Raw genomic sequence first — 18406 nt, 5'->3', positions numbered from 1 at the left:
TGCTCCAGGGCCAAATTTGATGCTCCGCATTTTTTTTTTACCTGTGGTTCTGCTATCTTAACTTTAAGCTAGTAGGGCCACACATATAAAAAAAGTCATGGATAATATTTCGTTGCACTATAATTTAGGGCTCATTTAGGGCTCATTTAATGCTCCAGTGCCAAATCTGATGCTCCGCATTTTTTTTACCTGTTTAAACAAATTTACCACAAAAAAATTATTTTCCTTTCGTTTCTCTTGCATAATTTCAGGCTCATTTGAGGCTCCCCTGAAATATCATCAACTGAAAATCTTGCGTTATTTCCTTTGCCCTTTTTTTGTTATATATGGTGTTGTGTTACCTTAACGTTATAAAGAATACGTGAAGGTAACCATAAAACCCATTTTCACCCGTCGCATAATTTAGGGTTCATTAAAGAAAAATTTCGGCCCGTAGTCCTAAATTTTGGGCTCTAGTATTTTTTCTAAAAAAATCGTGTTTGCAATAGCTTAAAAATAAGTTAGTTCAAGATTACTGTAAAACGTTATAAAAATGATTTTACAGAAAATTCACCTCATAGAATAATTTAGGGCTCATTTAGGGCTCTGGGAATATGATAATTAAACATTCTAAAAAATGTTGAAAAAAATTTTATTTATTTTTTACAAAAAATACAAGAGCCCAAAATTTAGGTCTACGGGCCCAAATTAGTCCTAAAAGAGACCTAAATTATGCGAGGAGTGAAAACGGGTTTTATGGGTTTCTTCACGTTTTTTTTTATAACGTTAAGGTGGCTCAACACCATATATAACAAATAAAAGGGCTAAAGAAATATCGCACGACCTTCGATCGATGATATTTCAGGAGCCTTAAAAGAGCCTGAAATTATGCAAAAGAAACGAAGATAAAATAATTAATTTGTGGTAAATTTGTTTAAACAATTTTTCATTAAATTCAAATATTATATTCATGGAGCCCTAAATGAGCCCTAAATTATTGTGCAAAGAAATAATGCCGAAGTCGTTTTTTTCTCTGTGTGATCCTGCTAGCTTAACGTTAAGCTAGTATGACTACAGGTTTTTTCGACAAATTTCGGAGCATTAAATTTGACAATAGGGCAATAGGTGAGACCTAAATGAGTCCTAAATTATAGAGCGAAGAAATTTTGAAAAATTAATTTTTTACTATGCGTGGTTCTGCTAGCTTAACGTTAAGATAGCATGACCACCGGTTTTTTTGTTCAAATGAAGAACATTTAATTAAGCAATGGGCATTAAACGAGCCCTAAATAAGCCCTAAATTCCCTATAGGTTTTTAGTCCATTTTTGCAGTGTGGTCCTGCCAGCTTAACGAACCTTGAACCCCGGACTAAAAGAACTGTATTAGGTCTTTTGAGGTTATCCTAGCAAAATGAGTGGACGGAAAATATACTCTACAGCGTATTCTTATAGTATCCGCATAGTATCCCTTCCGTATCATACAACAAACACTTTTAAAAAAACAGCAATATGGACATTTAACTTGTTGCAATTCGAATTCTATATTAAATTTTCCATTGGAATGTCAAGGAGTAATTGCAATAATATTTTTGAAGCGTTAAAAATTTTAATAAATGTCATAACTTCTGCTGAAGTGACTTTAAGCGTATATATAATCGCTTCAGTAGTATGTTGCCACTTGCGTCGCAGTCTTTTTTCTCAGGTTTCCACTGTATGGCGCTAGCACCCAGCCAAAATTATTCTTAGTTACCGACAAATAACGCATTGAAGCCGCCTTTTGTCGATCTCAATGATAGGTATTATAATTTTAAAAGTTTTTAAAGCTGAAAAACCAGTTGCAATTACTCCGCGACATTCTAATGGAAATGTTAACGTAGAATCCGAATTACAACAAGTTAAATGTACATCTTGCTGTTTTTTTTTAGTTTTTATTGCATGATACGGAAGGGATACTATGTGGATACTATACGAATACGCTGTAGAGTATCCGTTTCGTTCACTCGGTCCGCTACGAATGTCAGAACCCTGACGTGTTATTATACCAAAAAATTTGGTTTCACCCAAATCAATTTTGTTATTTTTTTAACCGAATCTTTTGGAAGATCGAATATTTGGATTATTCAACTGCTTATGAATATTTTAAGAGTTTTTTAGTTGAAGCCAAATAATTTTTACTTCAATTTCTTGAGAGAGATCTTTTTATTTAAATTTTTGCATGAAGAATTTTTTTCATATTAACAATTTTAGAAATCTATAAATGTTTTGGATTGCCTCTTTCCCTATTTAGAAAATTTAATAATTTAAATTGATTGGTTCAGAATCAACTACAAACAAATTTTATTTTTTCATTCAAATATTTATCCAAGGAAACATTTCTTTTGGTTCAATTCTCGAATGCACTTTCTCATTTATTGTTTGGAAAAAAGACGAATTTTGTGTATGTTTTTTTGCTTTCCTGAAAATGTATTTCTTTGGCAGTTATACATGGTTCTGCCGTGACACCCTTATGACACTATTTGAAGTTTTATTTTTAAAAATGGTGAGGAAAGTCGGCACCTAAGGTATTGCTGTGCCAAAAATTAGATCTCAGAAAGAAATGGGTTTTCTGTGATTTTAAGGAGCAAAATAAGATTACTGATGATGATATTTCAAATGAAAAACATTTTTAATGAAGAAATTGTAAAACTTACAAAAAACATTTATTTTAACAATGTTTTTATGCATTTGATTTTTATCTTACTATCGCGTCTTACTATTTTTTGAAAAACAGTTGAATTTAAATAAATGTTCACTTATTTTTGTGGAGAGACATTTTTTTAAATCCAACCATTGATTCAAAATAGGTAAAAAGCAATTGTAAAAAATATTAAATTACAAAAACTATTTTTAAAATAATTATTTTTCGAAGTTTTAAACTTTTTCATCAAAAATAATCTTTGTTTTCAGATACATGAATTTTGTCGTCTCATACCCAGAACTATATAGTAGGACTTTAGCCGGGATCTCAGTGGGACATTTTTTTACTCGGGTGTAAAATGTTACATTTCCCAATTATGTATTACCAAAATTTTATAAATTCTAATCATTACTTCTAATGTCTTTGTTTTCATTTCAGTGACAACTATGCTCGTGGCTGGCATTTCAAGTGTGGCGATTTATTTTGTAAGATCATCCTCTCAAAATCTGATAGTCTCCTGTATTTTTTCGCTGGCAATTGCTACTGCAAATTTCGCACTCAGCGGAGTTGTCGTTGAGATTTTTCCAACGCACGTTGGAGCTATTGCTATTTGTTTATCGGTCTGCTTCGGAAGAATAGGAGCGATAGCTAGCAACCTAATTTTTGGAATGCTTCTAGACATCAGTTGTGAGGTGCCCATTTTTTTGGTCGGATCTATGGTCCTCCGTAAGTATTTTCTTATTCATTAAAAATAGAAACCAAATTCCTATTAAAAAGATTTTTTAAATGTTAAATCTTGTATATTAATTAAATCCCTATTTTGTTTAAAAACAGTTGGCGGTTTCCTGGGCTTCTTGATTCCTCGTTCGAAAAGTTTAAGCTAGTCATTTTCATCGTATTCATCCCCAAATCAAATAGAACTTGTCAGCTGGAAGAACGTGACTTTCGGCAAACTTTTTACTCATAATCACTCCATATAGTCGTCAATTCAAATTTTAGTGCCTTGAATATTTGTACGATGTCCGTGTATACTGTTTGTTGTGTGTTACGTGTAAGTTCAATATCATAAGGACACAATGTTATTTAGAAAAATTTAATTTATCTTCGTTAATAATTTATTTAGCCTAAAATATTTTATTTAGTAGCATATGTTATAATCGAATATTAATTTATTGAAACGTGGAGCAACTGATCTCCCGCGTTATAGATTTCTTTCAGCTATGTGCAGTGTATTATAATAGGTAATTGTTTTATTTAATTTAGACGACAATCTTTTAAATCATTGATCCACGAAAATGTCTCAGGGATTGGCAATTTCGTTTACTTTCTTTATCGCTTCTTGAATTTCTCTATTGCCCTGGTAGAAATGTATTTTCAATAGATTAAATTAGAATAAATTACAACAATGTGAAAGTTGTATCTTTGTTTTTGTAAAAAATCGTAATTACATAGAAAATTTTGTAAAAGTGTACTATTTTTTTACTAGAATACAGATACTTACAAATGTTAGAATAATTATGAATTTTTAAAAACAATTCTCAAATTGTTGTAATTTATATTGTAATTTATTCTGTTTTACTGTGAACGTGAATTTTTATCAGGGTTTGGATTTGGTCAAAAAATATTGTGTAGTTTAATGTACGATATCCATTCCTAGAGTGTAAAAATCAAATATTTGAAGTAAAGTGCATTTGACATGAATCACATGTCATCAGTGACATAAAAAAGGAATCGAGTTTACAAGATAATACAATGCACAATAGGTTGGATTAAGTATCGTTGCCTGATTTTGTAAATAAGAGCGAATTCGAGATACTTTCTACGCATTGCTTGTTAATTCTGCCATGATTTGGAAGAACACCGTTAACTGCAAATCGGATAAGTCACCTCAATGTAGTGGACGGTAGGCGGCTCAAGGGACTTATCCTAAATGCAGTTAACGGTGTTCTTCCAAATCACGGCAGACTTGATATGTGCCCCAATGTCAATTATTATCTAATTATAGTATTTGTAATTAATTTCCCTTGTAACAAAATTAAACCAAAATATAAATATTAAATAAGGGGTCATTGTTGACTTAGAATGCAACTATCGTGAACGAGTTTAGCTTTTTGAATAAAAATTCTAGAATGTATCATTTTTTATTCATGAATGTTTATTGTTGTTTATAAGAGATTATGTCTTGTGCCCTTTTTAGTGTCCAGTTATAAATGTGTATATGTAACTTTACTGTATGATAGGTTAATAAATATTTTTATTGAATAATCAAAGTTTTCTACAATTTTAAATTAGATTCCTTACAAAAAAAGGTAATTCCCATGAATGAATACGTGTGCTTCTTGAAAAGGAATATTAAAACTTTCTTTTTACATTTTCATCAGAGAAGGTACTGGTTTTGTGTAAAGTTTGACGCCCCCAGTTTTGGTCAAATGTCCACGTTTTGAGACCTCCTGAATCCGAAAAATGAGCGAGAAGCGCTAGAACCAACCGTCGCGCACTCTATTCCGAATAATATCACAGAATTGTTGGTTAATTCTCGTAGATTTTTTTCATTTGTTTTTAAAAAACGTAGAAATTTGCCAAAAAATCTACATTTGGCTAGAATTCGAATATTTGCACATAACTTTACAAGTAATTACAAATTTAAAAGAAAATAACAATTTCATACAGTAATACTTTAGTCTAATTTAAGAGCTTTTATTGCGAAAATATATTTTTAGCCGGGACATTTCGACAAATTTTAAGATTTTATAATATTTACAAATGTATATTTAACATTTTGACTAGCAAATTGTAGCAAAATATTGTCATCACATTTTTGATCAAATAATTGTTTTAACTTGGCATGTAAAAAGCTACCAAAAATATACTAAAAACAACGATTTTTCCTTGAAAAAATATAAATTTACACACATATATATACATTCTATTGCCAAAATGTGTTTTAATGATCTGGAGATATTTTCTTTATTTTTAATTTTACGTATTTGCCAAAAAAATGCAAACCAATTTGCAATTGATTTTTATGATGCAATAAAAAATATCTTGTATTTCTTACCACTTTCAGAAAACTGTTACGGGATGAAATAAGTGAAGACATCACATACAAATTCATAATTTCGTATATTTTTCGTAAAAATGAAAGGAGGGTTTCCCTTGATCATCGATACATCATAATCGCTTATTAAGCATGTTACTCGTTTGGAATTGAATATAGTAATATTTAAAATAATATATAAGTTTTCGGGATGTACCTAAATAATTACAATTGTTATACAATATCATTATTTTTTGCTTAATTAATTTCTTATTAATCGTTTATCTATATTATTACAGCAGTAATAATAATATTTACATATATAATATATAATATACGATTACGCGTGTGCGTGTGTGGTTGTTATGTACAAGATATATACAATAAACATTAATTATTGTAGTTCGCCAGGGTATCAACCGTTTTTTTTCAAATGCCCAGTTAAAACTTGCGCACTTCGTACAAACTTCGTATCTATAATGCATCAACTTTTTTCTAAATACGCTGCCCTCGACTCGATCGATCATTTCAGAGATTGTCGAATTACAAATTTAACAAGCCTTTTTCCAGAATTGCTTCAGATGTCTCTCTTTAAATTTGTGCATTTCGGAAAATTTCTAGCTCTCCCTTCCAAAAATTGCATTTGGTTAAAAGTGTTGTACATGTTTCTATTCAATTTGTGTACGCACAATTCTTATGAATTTTCAGAAGAATACTAATTTCAAACGTTTAAAAAATTTTTTATTTATTTTTTTGTGAGTGCGATTAATCTAGAGAAGGATTGTCGAACACCTTGTACCTCGCAAGAATTCAATTTCTTTCGGCGTCAGTCCATTCTTATTGTGTAAAAATCTATTCTTCGCTGATATTGATTATTAATCCTGCCTCTGATTGTCTGCACGTCACGATTGTTGCTCAATTCCTCATTTACTTTTTCTCCATCTTGAAGATTTTTCTTGTACGGTTTCAAATTGTGTAGTTCGATCGAGTCTCGACTTTGATTTCAGTACGGCTCGAAAAAACATTGCGCAAAACGAGACCAATTGTCTTCAACGTCATAACCAATTTTTTCAATTTTCCAAAATGACTAGAACATAAACCAAACGAAGAAAAATCATGCTTCATCGAGCCAGACATTATAAAGCGATATAATAGATCGTGCGAATTATTTAACTCAGTCGGTTTCGCCTTTCCGATCAGTAAAAACTTGCATGAAAGTGGGAAAATTTCAATTTAAAAATGAGGAAAAACTTTAGAGACGAGTGAACGAAGTAAGTTCGCCTTTTGTCAATAACAACAATATAGTATATATTATTAGTAATAATTTCAATTTTAATCACTAATTTAATTAACAGTGAATGCTATAAAGGCACTATGTCTCACAGACGTGAACCCTAGGAAAACTAGCTGTCTTCATTCTTAGCGGTCGATCGTTTCATCCATCCAGAATAATTTAAATCATTGACAAGCGTAATATAAATCGGATTTCTATAAGAAAAAATGTGATGCATTTGCTGTTAAAGTAGTTCTAAACTTTTGTAATATACAAAAATTGTGTAAGAAACTACAAAAAATATACATTATGTACAATAAAGTAGTAGTAAGTACAAACTTTACAACATAATAAAATACGTGAAAAGGCGAATTACAAAGAATATAATTTTTTTGTAATTTTCAGTTTGTTTGCAAACATTTTCATCATTCTTTGTTTCCCTACTTTAGTGAAACTGCAATTAAACGTACAACAATTATCCAGTTGTACATTTTTTTCAAACTAACTTTTCGAGGAAATCAAATGTTTTCTTTTACTGATTAATTATTATTTAATACGCAAATTTAAATCATTGTTAACGTTTTGTCACGTTTTTTTAATAATAGAGAAATTTTGTAGCTTCTCATGCTCTACCAGCCCTAATGGAAATGCGCTTGTACAATCAAAATACAACAAAATTACAATAAAGTACAATAATGTGAAACTTTTAATTTGTCTAGAAACTTGTAATTACATGTGAAGTTACAATTTCTGGCTGTTTTTTTTTAGTTTCGCACTTTTTTGACGGACACTAGTACAAAATTTTATGAGTAATTACAAATGTCTAAAAAAAATTATAATTTTCGTATTTTGGTACTTTTTTGTATTTAATTGTAAAAATACATTTCCTGAAAGAAAATTACGCCTGTCTATGAATTAAGGACAAACCATAAGACACGGGGAGGTAAAACGGCGATAGTAAACGTCTTTGAATCATTAATATTAGTGTTATTACTATATAATTATTATTAATAATGGCACGTCACGTTGCTTGGAGCACGGAATATGCCGAAATTGCAAGCATGCCTCGCAACAAAAATGAGAAATTAGTCGAGAAATAAAAAAAAAAGAAATTAAATAAGTCTTCTCAGAAGCAAATGCGACGCAAGATGGCATTTTCGGATGTACCGGACCTCCCCTTCATTTCATTAAAATAAGATACTCGATTTGACTATTTGGAGATATAAAAAATCGTCAATCGTCAATCGTAAAGCGACAAGGCACTGATCGCTTACAGGTAATAGAAGAATAGAAGAAAAAGACGGAATTCATAATTTTTAATTTGCTCTTATATATTCGCAATATTCCATTAATCGTTTTCAACACCGGCCTTTTACAACAGTCTATAGTTTATAAAATTTGTAATAATTACAGTACTTCTGTACAAACACCATATACTGAATTCGCCTTCACTCTATCGTACAGAATATAAATAATATTATCTACAAAACGCTGTGGCTTAGAAAATTTATAAATAGAAACGCGTGGAAAAATAATTGTAATAGCAATCAGCGCTGTCCCCACTTTTATTTTATTTCTGATCTAATGAATGAACTTTACAGTAATTTACAGATAACAAATTAGGTTTGAAATCAATCAGATTACTTTTTCTTATTTTAATACATAAGAAAGAAAGATATCAGAGTTTTTCATTTTTTTTTAATAAAAAAAGTAGTTTTTAATTTTGTACGAACTACAGATCCTTTCAGGTCCTGACATTTACCAGAAAATAAACTTTATTCCTATTACAAACTCAAAGACTGGACTCTCAAGATTGACGACAAATTCAATATTTAAGATTTTAAATCAACAAATATAAATAAATAAATAATTACAAGTATTGTTGTTTCTAATTCGAAGATCTTAAATTTTGTCAGTCTACTGGTCATTAATTTTGGCCAACGTTTTTTCATCTGTCTCCAATCGCCAAGAATCTACTTTGATAAATATTCCAGATTCTGGTTGAAATAATAAATAGGAAAAGTGATCTCTCACGGTCAAAAGAAACCATTTTCTTTCACTACTCGTTATCGTTATTACAATTATTTTCAATGATCTAAAAAGTCAATCTTACGTAGAAACATTTATCTACCTATGCGTATTACAGAACTTTTTGCGCGACATATACACATCACCACATGTCGTTTGCGATTTTCTTTTTTCTTCTAATTCGTAATCCGTATTCGGTAAATCGCATAACATTAAGTACCGTCCGCTTTTACGACTATAAAAGCGGTTGTACAAAAATAACTAACGGTTCAAAAACTACGGGTCGATCAGTCGATTGAGTGTTTGCGCCACTTAGGCGCGCATTATATTTACGTGTGCATGTGTTCGTGTGTGCGATTTTGACAATGGATGATTTTTCCTAATGTACGAATGAATACGTATACAATATGTGACAAAAGCGCGTTACGATACTCTATTCATTCGTTCGAAACGCTCTTTTTGGAGACGGTGTGTATGCATGTAGATGTGTGTGCGTATGTTTGTATGCATGGATGAGTCTGTGCACACGTGCAGATAAAAGTTAATTTTTCTTCCTCGAATGGCCGTTTTGTGCTTCCTAATGTGGGGAATAAAAACACGTGTCCGACGACGAAGGCGCTTTAGTTTAAATTTAGAAATTTTATTGAGTTTATTGCACCAAGAAGGAAGCAGGAAGGCACGTTTTATGTGCACTTGTCGCCGAAACAAATTTTGAAACGGTTTTAAATTCGTCTCCCGACGAAGCCGCAATCTCGAGTCACCGAGAACCTGATTTAGCACGACATGCTATTTTGTTCGCGGCATTGTTCTGTTTTCAGAGAATTCTGCTTTTTCAGAAGACTCTGTACTTTGTTCTAAAACACATATTACGTTGCTTTAGCAAATCAGTTAATTTGCATAGATCTCATGCTAAAGCAGGTTACGGAGACTTATACAATTAAATAACAAGTCTATCAGGCTAAGTCCCTGGAAGTAGACTGGAAAAGATTTTCATGCATTTTCTAGATCGTAATTAGAGAAATGACAATCACTCTAGATCTTGATTTTTGCCAAGATATATCAATTGCAGGGTACATAATTTCTCCAAATGGCGTAGATAGGTTAGTAAAAGATTTAAATGACTCTATTTGAAATTTTTAATTTGTAAACACGTTACATTTACAATTTGTAAATATGTAGCACTTTTTGATTTTGAAGGCTTCTAATTCTTATTTTTATGTTTGAGGGGAGGATGACAATATTGTTATTGTGATCACAATAACAATTTTGTGATTTGTGATACATCAACTCAATAAATTATATAAATTTACAACAAATTAATGATTTAATTTAAATTTCTACTATGTGTCTTGTGGGAAATGTACTTTCAGAACAAAATACAATAAATTACAATATATAAAAATTGTAAAAAAATTGAAAGTACCAAAAATTGCACTTTTCACACTGTTCTACTTTACTGTCAATTTTTCTAGTATTATATAGAGAAAATAAATTTCCAGTAGAGAAATCTACATATGTAAGATTTTCTACACAGTTTTAGTACGTTATATAAAATTATAGAAAAAATTGTAGTTCTTAGTACAAAATAATCAAGAGATTTCGTCGTCAAAGTATTCTAAATTGGCAATTTTCCAGTTTGAGAAAAATGTATTTAGAAATCTCAGCTTTAAGATTGTCCAGTGCTGAAAGCTGACAGTGTTGCTGTTCCTAATACAAATGATATAGAAATTAATTGAATCTTCACTGCATTGCAATTTTTTAAAATCATTTCTAACTACCATACAGTCGTGCACTTGGTCTACACTCTAGAGTCTATACCAAATTCGAACTTATGTACCCCTCACATCAATTTCTCTACATTCAATTCTTAGTTGAATTACAAAATACTCTTCATATAATTCCCAGGAGTTCTGGGAGCGATTATCAGCATTCAACGAAGAGTTCTCTTCCTCGGAAAACTTTTCCGGACAAACCGGTTGGGAGGAAATATCAGTTCTTTGTCTGTCGGCGTGCTTCGGCCTGAAGAGAGGCGAAGCTTCCTCTGGTCCGCCCGTGATCGATGAGGATCGCAAAATAATTGCGCTTTGGTAGTGAGCAGCGATCTCGAGTCCGGAAGACCAGCCTGAGCCCTCTTTGTCGTCTGGGCTTAGACGGAAATGTATTTGATGACCTGCAGAAATCTGCGGGTTGCAGACAGGATCACCTACAAGGTGCAAGGAGGACTTCGAGCCAACATGGACAGGAGGTGACCTCCTGCCTTGAGTACTTGGGACCCCAGCCCTTAGCGAAGCTGATGCGGACGGAGTTGACGTCAACTGGACCCGAGACGAAGCTCGAATTTGTCGACGTGGTACTGGACGATGACGTCTTCAGGGTTGATGACGGAAAAGGTCGCGGCAAAGTCTTGGTGCGGTCGAAGATGTTTAGGCAAAAACCTGATGGAACTCGGTAGACCAGAAGCGTTCTGGACTCCGGATCGTCTAAGGTTGGCGAGTTTACAAAGATTGGACTTTCCGACCTGTTGTAAGCCCACACGCCATCCGATTCCTGACTGAGCATCAGACCTGAAAAATAACATATGAATCAGCAGAGGTTTTTAAATGTTATTATATAGAGTTTAAGATTATAATTGTTAACAGTATGCACATTGTCAATGAAAACTGTTCAAATTTTGCAAGCTTTACATGAGAAAGATTAGATTTGACATTCAAATTCATTCATTCAATTCATTTTGAAACGCGAAGCTATAGAGGTTTGAAGAAATTCTTCAATTATTAATCCTTGCAGCAAGTCTTTGTTTTTCAATGCATGAGAAATCCTAATTTTCAAGACTGCCAGATTTCGGAAGCGGAACCAATTGAAGAAATCTTTGGGAACTGTTTTTCTTATTATTCTCAATAAAAGGAAAAGGGTGAGATAATGAGACACCCACCGAGTCCAATTTTGCTGCGGGTCCTTTGAACCGCAGGCGGTGCTGGATAATTTTCGGCGAGGGTCGACAAGCAGAGACCATCTCCATCGTGCAGGGAATCAAAGACATTCACAGTCTCTGGCTCCACAGGATAAAGGCGACCGACACGGCCACCTAATTCCCAGTAAGCCAGCGTACACCATTCCTTCTCTCCTGACTCTCCTGAAACAAAAACAAAATCAAATAAAAAATTAGATAAGTTACTTGTAAAATCAACTAATTGTAAGAATTTTCAGCTAACATAATTTGTCTGCAAAAGCACATTGTATCCGTTTCGTTTAATTTAGAAAAAGTAAATTCTGAAAATAAATGAAACTTTTCTGATAAAATTCGAGAAACTTAAAGACACATTTCTCTTAGCAAGTTGTACACAACTTGTAGCATCCATTTCTTGGCAAAGTCGTAAAGTCTGATATTTTGGACGTGAGAGTCATCATCCCTTACGGTTGTCTCTTAAACTTTTGAATTTGACAATGTGTGTCTCGAGGCGTCGACGCACACTATGAAGTTTTTAACGACTGCAACTACTAATATTTCAAATCGCGTGGGACTTTGCTCTTCTGTCCTGCAATTTTCCACATGAAACCCCCGAGGCTTTATCGAGCAAAGAAATTTCGACCAATTGCTGAAAATTATGATTATACGACAAGACATGTAATTTCTTTCCTCTGGCAAAATGATTTTATCAATATTTAAGGAAATGCATGATTGGGCACTACAATATAAGAAAAATATTCCGAGTCATTTCTTGATTTGAAAACATTTTCTCTAAGCTTTCAAAGTCGATACTTTTTATTATTATACCAAATTAAACTCGTACCATGAGAAATTCTTCTAGAAAAGCATTTATAAAATTAAAATTAAAACATTTACAAATCTGCAATTTTAAGTTACAGAGTTTAATAATGTATAGTAAGGAATGATTTTAAATACGTTATTTAAAATTCACAATTGTCAACACTTATCCAACTTCAACCCTTCAATTATAATTGAAAATTTCGACTCAACGAAATGAAACAATTGCAATCGTAGCGTTTAAAATTGAAAATGCAGCACTGCAATTTTAACCATTCACAATAATTGACAAAGTCGCTCAACTTTTGAGGCTTGCAAGTTAAAAAAAGGTAAATTAAGAACTGATTGAATTTCAAATTAAACAATTATGATCGTTTAAATGTATTAATTTCAGACAATAATAAAAAATAAAATTTAAAATAATACCAATTGAACATATCAAAAATCAGTTTTGAAGTTCTTTAAAATTATGCGAAATATGTTTTGGTATTTATTTATCAGTGATATCTGAGATTACATCAATACAAGATATTGAAACCAATTATTATTTGATAGTTGTAATGCTCGATATAATCAATCTCGGATATCAATTATTGGTGAACTTACTCCTGACCCCAAAGGAACAAAAATCTTGCAGGATTAAAAACAGTGGGTCACTTTAACGTCAGTAAATTATATATGAAAACAATTACTTTTTTTTAATAAAAAAAAAAAAAAACAATAAAATTGAAAACAATATTTTTCAGATTATATTTAGAGCTTTATCTTTGAGCGTTTTTATGTAGAAAAGTCTTTACGTTTGCGATCATTTGATATATAACACTCTGGGGTTAATAGTTCAGTCAATCTGAAGCATATCTTTGTCCCATGGTATGTGATGCCCGTGATTGATTTACTTGCGACACTTGGCTATATTATGGACCGAATAGATAAGATACTCATTTACTTTCAATCGATGTTGATAATCGATTCGATGGCTACTGGTTATCGGTAAACACTTAGCTACCTGGCCGATAGTTCAGCAATCAACGATATACTTTTCTTATCGCAACCTGCACCCGATTTACGAGTATATTAACATTTGAGTATTGCAATTTTGTGAGTGTTGGTAGCACAAATTATACCAAGAGAAAAAAGTTTTTAAAAACTTGTAACATGCTAGCTGATAAGTTAATTTAAATTACCTTATAATCCTCAAACACTTAGAATTCAAAAAATTTTATTTCGCGGCCGTCAAATAGAAAAATTTATAATTGAACATTTTCAAGACAATTTTACATTGTGGGAACTCAAAATTGTACAGATTCAAAAAGAAGCGCTGCAAAATTAAAATTATTTAATAAACATTTGAAGCTTTAACTTACTTTCAATTTGAAAATGTTGTAAATTTAATGTTCTTCAATTTAAAAGCTTTAAATTTCAAGTTATTCAACACATATTGTCGAATTCTGAAGAAACAGTAAATGATAATTGATTGAATTTTCAAAACATTTCTAAGAGTGTACTTCGACTTTATAAGATTCTCTCGTGGATTATTTATTCAATTCATCATAACCCATTCCATTAAATATGAAAATGACATACTCCGCCTTTAAATTACAGATGCCTTGCAATATTATATTGCTATTATAATATATTAAATTTTAATTAGAGTTTTCAATCACAACTTACCTTAACAATTATAACAATAGCAAGAATAAAATAACAGAAATCTTTAGAAGAAATTATCATACTCTTCTTAGAGAGAGTAAACAGACGTTCAAAATCGAAGATAAATTTTTGATTACTATCGATATAAATCGTCGATTAGTTTACAGATAAGTAGATACAATTCTATTCAAAAAGTTCTAACTACAAAAGTCCAGGTTTTAAAAATTAAATTTTTCAGGTTTATTTGTTTTTGGGGGTTTCAGGTTGATTTTCGATTTAAAGAATTCTAGGACAGTTCCAGTGCTTTTCAGGTTTCCAGGTCAAATCGCCAAACTGTTGCTTTAAAAACCACACAAAATTTGAAATTGCAAAACATTTTCAATTTAAGGGAATCATACGATTTCATCGGATTTTCATTCTGAAAGTTTCATCTGAATTAATTGGTTCAGGATCAACCAAAAATAATCTACAATATTATACAAAGCTGTAAATTAATTTTCTATATTAAAACTTCTAAATTTCAAATAAATTAATATTAAATAATTACAACTTAAAATTACGAATCTTAAGGCTTTTAATTATAAATAAATTAGCATTGGTAAGACTTGGAGATTAAAAGGATTTAATTTAAAAATTTTAATTTTTCAGTATTGAAGACTACCAACTTAAAACTGCGGATATATGATGATTTTCAATTTCAATCATACCAATTTCAAATATTAAGGTTCTCTATGTAATATCTAGATTGATTTAATTCTCATTGACTGAATTTTATTTCTAAATTATAATAAAATTTTGAGAAATATTAAATCAATTCTGCATACATTTATATCTAAATTCTAAAAGAATTTATTTTAAAAATTCCTTTACTTCAAACCTTACTATGAAAAAGAATAAGTGACTTTAAAAAGAACATGCTTTAATCTCACTAAGTCCATGTGGGAGTTAAATAAGAAATTTTCTGATTAAAAATCTGAATTGGAAAATTGGTGTGAAAAATTCTGGGTCCCTTCCTTTTTAAAGTCTCTGTTCTGCTTCTTGGTTGGCGATTCGCGTGCGTTCTCATTTTCTCCTCTTGGCAGTTCACGCTGGCCAAGCACTTCTGAGAAAGAGGCTCGAAAAAGTGGTCCACTCTTCTATCAATTCATTTCCCGCCTCTTATTTTCATCTTCGTGGAATTGGCCAGCTCGGAAGATGCGGTACATGAGAAAAAGAGATGAAATTAAAAGTGCAACTCCGTCCTCCGCCTGAGACGATAATTTAGCTGCATTAACCACCGCGTGGTTGTAAGGGCAATTTATGAAATTTGTACCTACGACGAAGAGGACGTGGAAATAAGTAAAGCTGAGAGACTCGCAGGCATCGAGTGAGTACTCTAGTTATACAGGAGTAGAGAAAAGATGGTAATTTTCGCGGCGAGACAAACATTTACTCCTATTAACTTTTTACGCGGCAGGATGAAAACGATGAGATAATTGCCCGCGGGATATAAGTCACGTTTCTAAAGTGATCCGTGTGGGCCGCGGGCCAGACGACCGCAAATCGAATAAAGTAATTCTTCGTATAAAATGAGGCAGCAGACAATTTGGTTTTTCAAAAAAAAAAAAGGGAAAAACATTTCAGGAAGAGAAAGAGAGAGATAAAGATATCTGAAGTTTGCGAATGTTATCAAACTTGAAATTACGATCCAATAGGATGCGAACAGTGAAACAAGAAATTCGCTTCCCTTCCTTCCGTTCAAGATCCGCGCATGTCGTTGCTCTTGCTTGAGTCGTGAACCCGTACGCAAACTCTTGCTTCCGCGCGATCCTTGAACTGCTGTGCGGAAATCTTCACAATTTCGGTAACTCGTGGCGACGACGGCGACGATCACGAGTTAGTATTTTGTCGCCAGTGGGGTCACAAAGTCGCGAGGTGACCCTTGTTTTTTTTAAGGTTATACCGGTCTCGCGCCGGTGGACACATGCAAACCGACGACCAGTCACAGACTCGGATAAGAGACAACGATGCGTTGTGTGCGGTGTCGCGGGGTAAAGCTGTTTCCATAAGATAAAAATAGATATTACGAGTTTACCGCGGCGCCAAGATTGCGGGGTATCGCGACGATTACGTCATCGGTTGTAGCGCGAGCGGCTGGAGCAAGGACGCTTGTCGCGTCGTCTTTGGCGCCTTCTACGTCCTCCATCGTCTACCGTTTTCATACCTCCAAACGAACGTGCAATCGTCGCTTAACTACTTATTTACGAGGAACGACAATTCGACGTCGCGACAGTGGCGAGATCGTTGTCGCATAATTATCCTTATTGTTATTATTGTCGTCGGCACGAGCCCACGTAGATACTGCGAGCGCAAGTAAACACATTGATTGATGGATCGAGTGGATCAAGCTTATGAAATATCTACAGATATGAGCACAGGAGCCTATTCCACGTTCAACTATTCTCAAATTGACGGTGGGGGTTTTTTTTGTCACTATTTCTAATCGCTGTCATTAAAATCTCTTTCATTTGAATTTATAAGTTCGGAACTTCAGAAAGCCACGAGTTAATTCCCATGACATTTTGAAGTAGAATCATAGGCTTGCTTCGTAAGAAGAAGGTTGGACGAAGTGAAATCCATTCAAAGCCGGGAATTCAGGCGCGCCGTGCGATTTTCCTAGAGTACTATACTGCACTGTACTTTTTTACTAAGGAGGTTGCGAAATGGGCGGAAACTATTCTCGAAATATTTCTTAATCAATTTTAAAATTGTCTTTTCGAGAAAAGTGTAAAAGTGGCGAGCAAAATAAAAATTCGGTTAATGACACCAATAATAGTGGGCCCCTCTTTATATGCTTTTAATTCACACCTGAGAATAATAAGAAAATATGTAAATATTAAACTTGTCTTTTACATAAAGCTTATTTAGACATTTTTAATTAGATATTCAAACTGGTTATTTTAGAATTTTATTTTCCCGTGTGTACGTACTCATTTGTAATATTCATTAATTAAATATTTATTTTAAAAAATATGAAATAAAACATTTCTAATATTGGATTTGTACAAAATTAAAAAGAGGTTTAAAATTGAACAATTTTGAAATAAATCTTATGATACAATATTGTTTCTAAAGCTTTGATTAAGTTGACCGAATTTTTATCTTATTTTATTTTTTATATCCTTTTTATCTAGACATGTGATAATAAATAGCAATTTTTCAAGTTGATTGTACTCGCTACTGTATTGTCTGATAGTTAATATATTGTTTGAGTAAACACAATACATGAATGTGCATTAGTACACCTATGTCTTACGACTCGACCGTGCCAAGGTTGAGAACCTTATCTAAGCTCAGGGTGTTTGACCCTACTAGGAAAACACATTGACACTCTGCATTCATTCTCCGCTTTTAACACTTTTTTCCTCAATTAAAACTGATATACATTTCTTTCACTATTCTGAAAAAAATCGATTTTAGCTTCATTTTTTTAATTGTCAAAATAACATCATGATTATTGATGGACTTTCAATTGTTGCTTAATTTTTTCGTCTTTAACATGCATCTGCTATAAACATGTAATTTATGGCTTATCAAATATTAGTAAAGTCATGCCTGGCGCTTTAATTAGTTTACTGATGTTTAATGAAGGCATTTTGAGTGTAAAACGATAAAGGTCCACATTTGGAATCTGGAAGTTGTGTGCATTATATAAGAAATTTTAATTATAAAATATATAGCCTTATCTTAAAAAAAAAAAAAAATTTCTGTGGCGAAATGTTGTCACAGGCTTATACTGCCCAATATGTCGAAGGCATTTTTGGTTAGAGTTGGATTTTTATTTGATCATTTTGCACTGGGCTCTCCCGGTATATATCATCAGTCACGGACGCATTTTTATAATGCAATCAAGTTATCTGATGAGAGCAGTCTGCCCAGACATATTGGACAAAGCCTGGTTTTTACCCCATCATTGACGGACTGGGTTGCAGTCAAGTACACGATGGGGGGACCTAC

General features: G+C 32.5%; 2 protein-coding genes across 2 annotated transcripts in view; one reads left to right on the top strand and one right to left on the bottom strand.

The window, feature by feature from the left end:
• The window catches only part of LOC117178826 (synaptic vesicle glycoprotein 2C-like), a 40347-nt gene extending 35559 nt beyond the window's left edge, over positions 1–4788 (top strand). Inside the window, exons 11-12 of the mRNA XM_033370321.1 lie at positions 3095–3382; positions 3491–4788. Of these exons, the coding sequence (XP_033226212.1) occupies positions 3095–3382; positions 3491–3540 (338 nt within the window). The 3' untranslated portion in view covers positions 3541–4788. The remainder of the gene's footprint in view (positions 1–3094; positions 3383–3490) is intronic.
• Positions 4789–5760: 972 nt separating this feature from the next.
• The window catches only part of LOC117177744 (mothers against decapentaplegic homolog 6), a 98419-nt gene continuing 85773 nt past the window's right edge, over positions 5761–18406 (bottom strand). The window contains exons 5-6 of the mRNA XM_033368647.1: positions 11927–12127; positions 5761–11558 (exon numbers count right to left, since the gene is read on the bottom strand). Coding sequence (XP_033224538.1) covers positions 11194–11558; positions 11927–12127 — 566 coding nt within the window. The 3' untranslated portion in view covers positions 5761–11193. The remainder of the gene's footprint in view (positions 11559–11926; positions 12128–18406) is intronic.

The sequence above is a fragment of the Belonocnema kinseyi genome, chromosome 8 (genome assembly GCF_010883055.1).
Source record: "Belonocnema kinseyi isolate 2016_QV_RU_SX_M_011 chromosome 8, B_treatae_v1, whole genome shotgun sequence".
Classification (NCBI taxonomy): domain Eukaryota; kingdom Metazoa; phylum Arthropoda; class Insecta; order Hymenoptera; family Cynipidae; genus Belonocnema; species Belonocnema kinseyi.
Note: the sequence above shows the minus strand (reverse complement) of the source record. Positions and strands in the feature narration are given on the sequence as shown.